General features: G+C 41.7%; 1 protein-coding gene across 1 annotated transcript; it reads right to left on the minus strand.

The window, feature by feature from the left end:
- Positions 1 to 456: 456 nt before the first annotated feature.
- LOC139452879 (protein kinase C-binding protein NELL1-like) lies at positions 457 to 7,541 on the minus strand. Its single transcript, XM_071234516.1, has 3 exons — positions 7,269 to 7,541; positions 3,646 to 3,805; positions 457 to 543 (listed from the first exon to the last, which is right to left on the minus strand). Exons 1-3 carry the CDS (start codon positions 7,512 to 7,514, stop codon positions 518 to 520), a joined length of 432 nt encoding a protein of 143 aa, XP_071090617.1. The 5' UTR covers positions 7,515 to 7,541; the 3' UTR covers positions 457 to 517.
- Between the last annotated feature and the right edge of the window lie 3,615 nt (positions 7,542 to 11,156).

Consider the following 11,156-nt stretch of genomic DNA (forward strand, 5'->3'; position numbering starts at 1 on the left):
ACACGATATACTGAGATAAGCGCCACATTGTGTCCTTATGTACCATGACAATGAAATGTGACTATCGAGCTCCAAATTTTCATAGGTGTATCAATGATATTAATTTAAATATATCTACTTTATTAGGTACAATACATTTACTAAAAATCTACCTTTGCGTTTCTTTTTTAGGAGAGTGTATGTTCGTATTGCACATCAGGTTTAATGTCTCGGCCCAAACATTTCTTTTGTTGTTGAATCAGAGTTCTTAATAAATGCTACTGAGTTTATGATGAAACTCGGGGACTTCAGTCAGTCGGCAGAACATCAACTTAGTTTAAGTAAATATAAAACGCCAAGAACATACACGGTCTCGATTATCGAAAACAAACACGCACATGCCTGCTACATAATATGGTGTACTCAGATTACATATGAGCAAAAAAATAATAACAAATAAAAAAATGTTTAGACCTTAAACACATTTATTTTCTGAGAACAAATACTACAGCATATTGCACTTCCTTTCAATTGGTGTCTAATCCAAACCAGCGCTTGGGATGTCTGAAATAAACAATACAGGAAATATACACAAATACGACATTAAATGGAATGAAATATACAATAACATAACATGACATATTAGTAAATAAATAATGTAAATAATGACATGTAATATTTTTTTTTAAAATGACGTAAGTTTTGGAATTAAATAAGTTGCATGACATGTAAAATATTGAAATATTCAATGTATTTGACATAAAATATATAGTGATATTTACACTGTATATGACATGCAAAATATTGAAATTTACAGTGAATATGACATGAATGATACGAGGGTGTTCATTAAAGATTTCCCCTAAACCACTTAGGGTTATCATATTTGGTTGAAAATTCACATGTGTAATGATACATGTATCGATGGGTTATGTCTGAATTTGCAGCACCGATTTATTAATCTTACCACTTTTACAGGTGTTATGATCGAGTAGGGTGTGACAATGGAGCCAGTAGAATACCGAGCAGTGATTAGGTTTCTATATTTGAAAGGTCGCACACCAAAAGAAACTTTCGATGAAATGAAAGCAACTTATGGGGAAGACGCCCCATCATATGACGTTGTTAAACACTGGCATCGCTAGTTCAAGTGTGGTCGGACATCTGTGGAAATAGCTGCCATTCCTGGTCGCCCCCATTCAGCCATTGATGAGGACACTATCCATCAAGTGCAGACCGCCATTTTGGCAGACCGACGTATAACTGTTCGCCAGTTAGCACAACATTTCAAGATCGGTGTAGGGTCTGTGGAAAAAATCATCCATGACAATTTGAACATGCATAAGGTGTCTGCACGATGGATTCCCAGGAACGAGTCAATTGCTCAAATGATCTTTTGGACATGTGCCAAAAAAAACCAGGCAAACTTTTTTGACAGACTTATCACACAGGATGAAACATGGATCCATCATTATGATCCTGAGACCAAAGTTCAGTCGATGCAATGGAAGCATGTGGAGTCACCACCCTAAAGAAGGCACGGGTCCAACCCTCTGCAGGCAAGGTCATGCTCACGGTGTTTTGGGACCAGCACGGAGTAGTGATGATGGATTTCTTGGCAAAGGGTACCACAATTACAGGAGCTTATTATGCTTCACTGCTGCTCAAACTCAAGAGGCGTGGCATGCTGACCAAGGGTGTCCGTCTCCTGCAAGACAAAGCTCCAGTACACAACTCTCATGTTGCCCAGACAGAAACGCGGTCCTGTGGCTATGAAATCCCTCCACAGCATCCTTACTCTCCTGACCTTGCACCATCTGACGTCAACCTCTTTCCAACCATGAAGTCATTTTTGAAGGAAAAACGTTTCACAGATGATGAAACACTGATTTCTGAAGTCAAGTCCTGGTTTGAGACGCAAAATGGGGGCTTTTACAAGCGAGGTCTCCATAGTTGCATAAAACGATGGGAGAAGCTTGTAACTCTTGGTGGTTCCTATGTGGAGAAAGACTAATACCTATGCCAAGTTTCATTCCACTAGGTCTATCGGAAGTGGGTGAGGGGAAATCTTTAATGAACACCCCTCGTAATGTTTTACAAATACCCGTGTGTATGACACATAATATAATGAAATATACATTCAATGTTAATGACTTAATATACAAAGTACTTGACATGTAAATTATAAATACAACGAAATATACCAACAATCGGGTATCCTACAGACGAATAAAGTACCTATTTCAGAAGGTTTCAACAAATTAAGAATGATTTATTATTCGGGATCTCACCGATACACAATGTTCAGTCGTGAAATTTAGATCAATAACAATTATTCTATTCGGACAAATACAATCAGAATGGCTGATGCGAAAACAATGTGTGCAGCCCGTAAAAAATAACTCTCTATTCAAGTTCAAGAGTGAGTGAGTGAGTGAGTGGAAACGGGATTCGAACCCTAGATAATAGATTTCTGACGTACCCAAGGGAAATAACTGTGAACAACGAATTGCGGCGCCTTTTATGACCCCTGCCTCCCCCAAATCATATGTACTTTAATTATCATTTGTACCCTTTCATTTCAATCAAAGATATTTCAAATCTGGAAAAAACGCTGTCAAAACGTTTCCCATACAACCAAAGCTACTCAATAAGTCAGGAAAGTATTTCGTAAACAGACATGCCGACCCACCCTGTCGTGTAATGTGGAAGATACTTCAAAGAACATTCATTATCGTCACTGATATCACCACTAAAATACCCCTTCAAAGTAGTTGTACATATGAGAAGGGGTGTTCTGGCATTCAAAGACACGCTCAAGACGCAAGTTTCCTTCACCACGTTCTTTGGGGTTTCCTCAAACATGAAGTAATGTTCACAGCAGCGTCATAAAAACTCATTCACTCACTCGTTATGGTCCTTTCGTAATCCTAAATAATCTTCAAAGAATCGTCATTCTGCAGAATGTGGGGTGACCCACTGTCAGAGGCGCCGCATTTCGCCATGCAGAATAGCGTCCCTTATTTGTGCCTGAATCCGATAATCGTGGGTTTGAATCCAAGGTACGCCCTGATTATGATTATTGGTTAGTCAGCAGTGTACCCGCGCTCGTGGGTTACAAAAAAATGGTAAACGACCTGATACGGTATTTCTTCCCAACTACAGTTGACACGTAGCAACTGGTGTTCTACTTCACCGCCTCCGTGGTCTAGTGGTAGAGCGTCCGCCCGGAGAGCGGAAGGTGCGGGGTTCCATCCCCGGCTGCGTCATACCAAAAGACGTTAAAAGATGGTACTTGTTGTTACCCTGTCTGGCGCTCGGCATTTAGGGGCTAAAACAAGGTCTGATTGGCTCGGGGTCGGTATACTGTGTCTGAGTTGGGTACTCATGTTAAACTGCGGCATGGTATCTCAGTGGGCTAGCACTATAAATCGGCATCCGTCCGGACTAGTACAAGCAGCCACACACACATACAGGTGCATGCACGTCGCCATATAATAGCAATCATCTTAGACGCGACGTTAAACCAGATTTCACCATAACTAATGATCTACTTCACAAACTCAGTAAATAATATGTTATATTTTATCCACTTATCTTCATGTACTCCCCGCGACCCTTCATATAACCCGTAAACAAAGCAGTACAGAGAGACATTTGACTTACTGGCGACACAGTTCTCATCCGACCGACAGGACCTCCGCCCAAGACTACATTGGCACTCCAAACAGGGGTCAGCACTTGTCTTGTACCAGGCGTTCATGTCGATGGGTACTCCGTCCACCATACACCCCACGTGATCACAGCAACATCCGTCCGGACTCCACTGTAAGGAATAAATGGGCTTATTGATTTACTGGTTCCACTGTTAGAACGCCCAGCTAAACTACCGAGCCAACAGTATACACTTTTAAGGCTCTGTCACACATTCAGGATTTCAAATGCCGTCCTTGATAGGACCATTCCCGATTAAAATTTGTCACAAGTCTGATCAAGATCTGTGATTCGTGGCGGGAAATTAAAAAACAATCAGATATTGTTCAGGAAGCGTCCCGATTCAGCCGTTTCCAGCCGAATTCGTCCCTACTCTCCCGTTCTCAATCCGACTCTGGAATCAATCGACAAGAAACGACAATAAACAGTTCATGCCCGTTCATCACGACAGCGTCCCGTCCGACAACACCGGACATTCTTACGATTTTGATCCGATACTGCAGAATCTGTCACGATGTAGCATGATTGTAATCCGACTAGACAAAATCGCCTTAGTTTCCCAAATGTTACGGAACGCGCCATAATTTCGAGAGTGCTTGGCCGACCTCTCTGGACCTTTCCCGATCCGTAGGAGTGAGTGAGTGAGTGAGTGAGTGAGTGAGTTTGGTTTAACGCCGCTTTTAACATTATTCCAGTTATATCATGGCGTTCCCGAAGTGATGCAGGTCTCAGACGTTGACCACTTCGGTGAAATCCACGAGCGCGGGTATGGTGCTGACAATCCTTGAAACATAATCGGGGCCAACCGGGATTCGAACCCACAATCATAGGTTTCTGGCGTGCCCAAGGGACGCAACTCTGCACAGCGAATCGCGGCGCCTTAAACGACTGGACTTTTTCACTTTTCGTGTCTTTGCGCTGTTTGATCTCAAACAGGAGCCAAAATCATCACTGTGTGAACCTGGCCTTACCCAAAATTATCAGCGTTACTATCACCGACACACTGCAAACGTAAAGTCCAAAACAAAACTACGATACTTGTATGAAATACATCACCATCGAATAACAATTTCTTGTTTGTTTCATTTTTCACCACCCTCAAACATGGGTGTATACTTTCTTTTGCCTGGCAATGTAGACAAGGGCCCAGTCCAACCTACTGAACAATTTGAAATGTCAGAAACTGGAACAAAACAAAGTTTGGAAATAGGTGGTGAGGTGAAATGGGGTTTAACGTCGCATCAAAGATTATTGCAGTTATATAGCGACGTGCATGCACGTTTGTGTGTGGCTGCTTGTACTATAGTCCAGACTAATGCCGATTTATAGTGCTGCCACGACGCAGTGTAACATGAATACCCCACTAAGACGCAGAATACAGACTCCGGGTCGACCAGTCTTTTTTTAGCGCCTTAATGCCGAGCGCCAGACAGGGTAACAACAAGTACCACCTTTTAACGTCTTTTGGTATGACTCGGCCGGGGATCGAACCCCGGAACTCCGCTCTCCGGGCGGACGCTCTACCATAAGACCACGGAGGCTGTCGTTGGGAAACAGGTGTAGTTAGGACACGAATTACATGCAATGCAGTCCACAGCTTCGTGTGAAGCGTATTGCTCCACTTTCATATAGCAATGTACGCCCAAATATGGAATGTTATTCACCTTTAATTTTCTATTTACACATTTGACATTATCATTTCCTTATTTTCATTCATTGCATGGCATATCAGAAGGTAATGGCAGCCTTCAATTATCCCTACGTGAAAAACATAATATATAAAATTGAACGATACATTAACGGACGAGTCAGGATGGGGGACCTTTTCGGCCAATTGAAAATGTCACATTTATCAGAGACTGTTCACCAAAAGAAATGAGAGATGTTCATATTGATGACAACTAACGATATCTTTTTGCCAGTTTTGAACTTCTGACACAGTAAATGACACAACAATGGGAAAACTGAGAGTAAAAAGACGATTCTGTTTACTTCAAGAGAAAAGCATAAATTATCTACAATGAAATAGTTTCGATACTTTTTAACCTTACCAATACTTTTCAGTGTAAGTGTAGAAATCTGTTAACCTTCATTTATAAATGTACGCAGATCCTCCAGGCCAAAGGGAGATAATCATACATTGTCCTTTATAAACCATTCGTCGTTACTCTTTCCCGAACGTCTTGTATAATAAAATGTGGACAGTTCCAAACTCAACACCCATGCCTCAACAAAAGCAACGCCATGCATTACCAATGACCTTACAAGTGCTTTTAGATCATTCTAATGAAGCGTGTTCTATGTAAAGATTATTCCGAGTTGTCATGAGGGTGTCTGTCAAACGTATCATGCCCTACACAGACCCCAATTCTACCACATTGACTTCGAATCCGTAATTGCAATATGTGATATATGTTTTCCCTATACTCCCTACATCAAATGCAAATACCTGTGACGAACAGTCACGAACACTCCATCCGTACGTTCGCAACATACTGGTGTGCAACAGACTGGCGTGGCGTGCTTCACTATATGCTGTTGTATTGATCAGTTAAGTCACGTATGAAATCGACAAGTGTAACAGAGGCCATGTGTCAAATTATGGCAGTTAACAGTACAGGCAGTTTGTAACAGCAGGGGTTCTGTGGCGTAAATGCTACACAGTGGAACAACGGTACTTTACAGCTAGTATTTGTTCTTCGCGTTCGTTTTTCTCAAACGTGAAGATAGTGAGTGAGAGAGTATGGCTTTACGCCGCTTTTAGCAATATTCCAGCAATATCACGGCGGGGGACACCAGAAATGGGCTTCACACATTGTACCCAAGTCGGGAATCGAACCCGGGTTTTCGACGTGACGAGCGAACGCTTTAACCACGAGGCTACCAGACCGCCCCTCAAACGTGAAGAAAGGGGCGATGACATTTTACACCACTGTCCTATATGACAACTTAAAATAAATTCATTCCTTGATCCATGCGGCTTTTGTTACAAAACGTGGTGACCATAGATACAGTTACATATCAGAGGTTCCTGAAAATTTGTCAAAAATGAAAGCAGATGTTATCCGAAGTTTACGGAGAAGACAATATGTGAAATGTTGGACTTCCTCGTTGGTATATCAGTGTGAAAGTTTGGGGTAGGACATTAAAGCAAGTAGATAAATAGACACCATGTGTGCTTCCCTTCTTGTTCTATTTTATTTATGCATTCGGGATTTCTTTTCGAATTGGCAAAATCAAAACAAAGAAGTTTAATTAAGCTTAAAGAATATCGATGGTCTGATATCGTTCAATAATGGTAACATGGCCAATTCCCCTCCACCGATATACACACCTGAACTAGACATAAAGGAGACCAGTGGGACGACCTCGTCTGATTCATGGTCAGATCTCCGTATAAATATTCAGTGTGACAAAACACTCTCCATAAGTCTGGATGGCTAGAGGGATGTCTTCAACTTTCCATAGTTAACTTTCCCTTTATGTTGAGCAATATTCCAGCAGCTCTAGCCTTTGCTGTCTACATTTCTCAACTTATATCACAATATATACACAACGCTGAGAATACTGCTCACCTTAGTACACATGTACTCGAACTCCGGCTTATACTTGTTCACACAAGAAGGACCGTCGCAGGCAATGACTCCGTCGATGCAGGTGCAATTATGACAACGTCTGGTCCATGTCGTCCCGTTTGCGATGACGCTAATCGCGTCAAAATCAATTTCATAACATGGGTCCCCTAATGAAGGAACGGCTACTGAGGCTGTGATGAGAACCAACACAGACAAGGCGGAAGTGAGGATGATCGTGGCCGCCATGTTGACACACGGCTGCTGGAGCTTCAGAATAACTACAATAGTTATACATCTCCTTATATAATAAACTTTTTGTTATAGTCATGGTGTAGGCTGAAATTAAAGATCGCTCATTGATCTGACCTTATACCAAGGTTTGATATTTACTGTAAGTGATCGCGTGTGATGTCAATTAACTGGCTACAGCGAGATGCAAGGTATTAGCAAGTAGGAGAGGAATTCGGTTACCCTTATTCAAGATTCTATGTTGTAGATCATGTCACATAATGGACGGACGTCGTGCATTTAGACAGCGCAGTTTAAATGTGTAGTGATAACAAATTGTGTACCATTTACGGCTGCAATCATCCATTTACATGACCATATTTGACATGCTGATAACGCACGTGCACAATTATGACCAATTACAGAATTATCTCACCAACCTCACACTGAGCTCCCGCATAGAAAATACTTTATCGCTGGTATCTCATTCCGATAAATACTTTCATATTCACATCTCACAGTCATACCACGTGTTAAAATGATTAAAAAACAATCGGAAATAGCATAATTCGTCAACTTATACTCACACAGGTCAGTTCGGACAGTTAAGGGTCATTGAAGTGAAACGACATGACGCTATTTCGACGTGGCATTATCAATCTTTAAATCTAGGGACAAGGGCCATGACAAAACATTTACTACAAAAGCAATGGTTTGTTGATGTATGATAAAAGTAGTTGTTTGCAAGTGACTTTTGTGAATACATTCACTCATCGGATAGAAAAAAACATGTCAGATAACTGATTACTTGTTTGTTTGTTTTCTTACTGTACTCCCCAATATTCCAGCTGTATCGCGGCGAGTAAATAATCTTTTAATATTCACCCTCCGTAATATTCCAGCTGTATGACGGCAGTCTGTAAATAATCGAGTCTGGACCAGACTATCCAGTGATTAATATCATAAGCATCGCTCCACGCAGCGGGGATCGATGACATGCATCAACAAAGTGTAACTCGTGGTAGTTGCTATAACAAGGCAAATATAATAAGACAAAAGCCAATAATTTGTCATTCAACAGTTTACATTTTTCAATGCCGAGACGTAGAGCTGCCGATCGTAACATCGCCATAGGACGTATCCAAAGAGGGGAATCGCAGTCTTCTGTTGCACGCCACTTCTACGTCCATCACAGCACCATTTACACACAGTTCAATTCCACTGCAGACCGTCCGACCAAGAGTTACCACCCCTGCACAGGATCGCTACGTTCGACTGTTCCACCTACGTCATCGCAATGCCACAGCTACGGAGACAGAATTCGTACACTTATCCAGTCGGTGCCGAGGAGATGCAGAGCCGTGATTGCTGCCCGGGGCGATCACACTAGATACTGAGTTAAGCGCAACTTAATTAACGTACTCTAGTACTCTAGTCCAGTCATTAGAAACTCGACATCGTGTGCATAAAAGTTTGAGACATCCAAACAAATTGCATGCCTGTATCCTAAAAAATGGTTTTAACGATTTTTGATTAAAGCAAAATTACAACTGTAGTACTATTTGAAAAATTATACATAACACAATACATATGGGGTAACTACAACACATAAGCTTGCCCCAATGTGACACTATTCTTACCTTTACGAAGAGGGGAATGTCTGCGTAACTTTCCATTCCTTAAAAATTAGAACTATTTTTAAGGAATGGAAACTCATCCCTACTTTCAGAGTTTGACAAAATATTCTGTTGTGGAAATATACAGAACCGCAAAAGAAACATCACCAAGGATAGATATATTAGAATCCTTATTTGTCCATCCACTGTAAACATACTTTGAGACATATTAAAAGGATGAAACTTGGAATAACTGATCATCAAGGTTGAAATTAAAGTGTCAAATGTTCTTAAAATGAAACACACCACTAGTCTCTGAGAAAATGGCATCAGAAGTCAGTATCGCGTGTGTCCGCCATGTGCATTGATGACTGCCGTGAAAAGTCGATACATGGAATGGATGAGGCGATTGATGAAGGCCATAGACACTTGAGTCCACACGCTGAGGAACGCTTGGGGCAGTTCAGCTGGTCTCAAGACTTGATCAATGTACCGAGCTGCTGTGACCCAATTGCCTCTCCCTGGACCGATGTTCTGGAAGCCCACAGGACCGAACCTCTGTGCAAGACCAATTCCACCCACACCAAGCTGCTCAGACCACACCACGAGTCTCTCTCAACAACACAAACATCCGAATAACGTTCCCCACGGCGTCGCCAGACTCTCTCAGCCATCTGCTGTTGAGATACAGTAACGGCTCTCGTCTGAGAAGAAGACTCTTCTCCACTGCTGGTGGCGCCAGCTGGTGCTGGTGCTGTGTTGCACAGTGAAGACGGTCCGGCGATGACATGGTGGCAATACACTAATGTGTCGCTGGTGTGTCCCAATGGTCTATCGAGCAGTTTCCGCAGCAGTAACAAAGCGATCTTGTAGATTCTGTCGCACGATCTGACGATCCTGACATTGGGTGGTGACCCTTGGTCTTCCACTATGTTGTCGGTCATCTGTAGTGTTGGTGGTCTGGTATCGTTGCTGGAGCCTGCATATGGTCCTTACGTGGACTTGAAATGCATTGGCTACTGGCCGGGCAGTTTGTCCAGCTTGCAATTGTCTAAGGGCTTGGTGTCACTGATTTCTTGTCAATCTTGGCATGTGGTAGCAATTCAATAACGAATGAATATTATCCGATCTGGGTGGATTTTTATTGGGCAAGAAATGGGGGAACGCATGTGCATTTCAATTTGCAGGGAACTCATGTGCATAGGTTACGATGGCCGTTGCCGTGATGCGTTTGGGCGATCGGTTTTGTTGTCATATGCTTTTTTTTTATCATCAAATTTCATTTTTCCGGACAAGGTAATGTTAAATTTTAGTAACTTTGACCAAAATTACCCAGATATGTAAATGACAACTTTTTATGCAATATTACTTGGGGTGACCTTTCTTTTGCGGTTCAGTATATTTAAACTTTAAACCAGAACTCTTTGTGCACTATATTTATACAGCGTGAGTCGCCTTTGCTTGGTGCACGAGGAATGCGGTCTCTGCCGCTGTTGCACGTGCACTAAGCACCGCTGACATCGACATGCTGACGGGAATAATAGGAACTATAGAGCCCCGAACAAGGATATATATAACTTGATTTGTTTTTTTCTCGTCAAAGGTTTATCTAAATATGAATATTTTTGTAGGTAACCTGATATAACACAAAATATATACTTATTATTTGAGCTTAACTGAAGGTGAAACAATGCGAATTGGCATCCATCGCAACTTTGATAATGCAGTGGGAAAAAAATCCTTGAAGCCCTCTAGCAATGCTCTTAGCTATATTTAACGTTTCCTTTTACTTAAAATCATCCGAGAATCTGCACTTGTACACATTAGACGTAATAAAAAGATAACACATTTTTTTTCATTTGTTGTTTCAGCAAAATCAGTATATGCGCTATCTTGTTTCCTAACGGTCTGGTTTGTTTACAGGCCGCCGTCGCATAGCAGGAGTACTCCGCCAGGCAACAAACAAACAAACAAACACTTACCTTTTACTTTTTACTTGCAAATTGAATGAGTGGCGAGTCCTGCCCTCACGTCACCTCACTTA

Source organism: Haliotis cracherodii, unplaced genomic scaffold, assembly GCF_022045235.1.
Source record: "Haliotis cracherodii isolate W230 unplaced genomic scaffold, xgHalCrac1.p SCAF_9, whole genome shotgun sequence".
In the NCBI taxonomy this organism is placed as follows: domain Eukaryota; kingdom Metazoa; phylum Mollusca; class Gastropoda; order Lepetellida; family Haliotidae; genus Haliotis; species Haliotis cracherodii.

What these genes read in the sequence shown, in the direction of transcription:
- LOC139452879 (XM_071234516.1), bottom strand. Translation starts at nt 7,514, where the DNA reads ATGGCGGCCACGATCATCCTCACTTCCGCCTTGTCTGTGTTGGTTCTC. An exon ending in TCGAGTACATGTGTACTAAG is followed by an intron (nt 3,806 to 7,268) that starts GTGAGCAGTATT and finishes TATTCCTTACAG; the next exon opens with TGGAGTCCGGACGGATGTTG. An exon ending in GGATGAGAACTGTGTCGCCA is followed by an intron (nt 544 to 3,645) that starts GTAAGTCAAATG and finishes TGTTTATTTCAG; the next exon opens with ACATCCCAAGCGCTGGTTTG.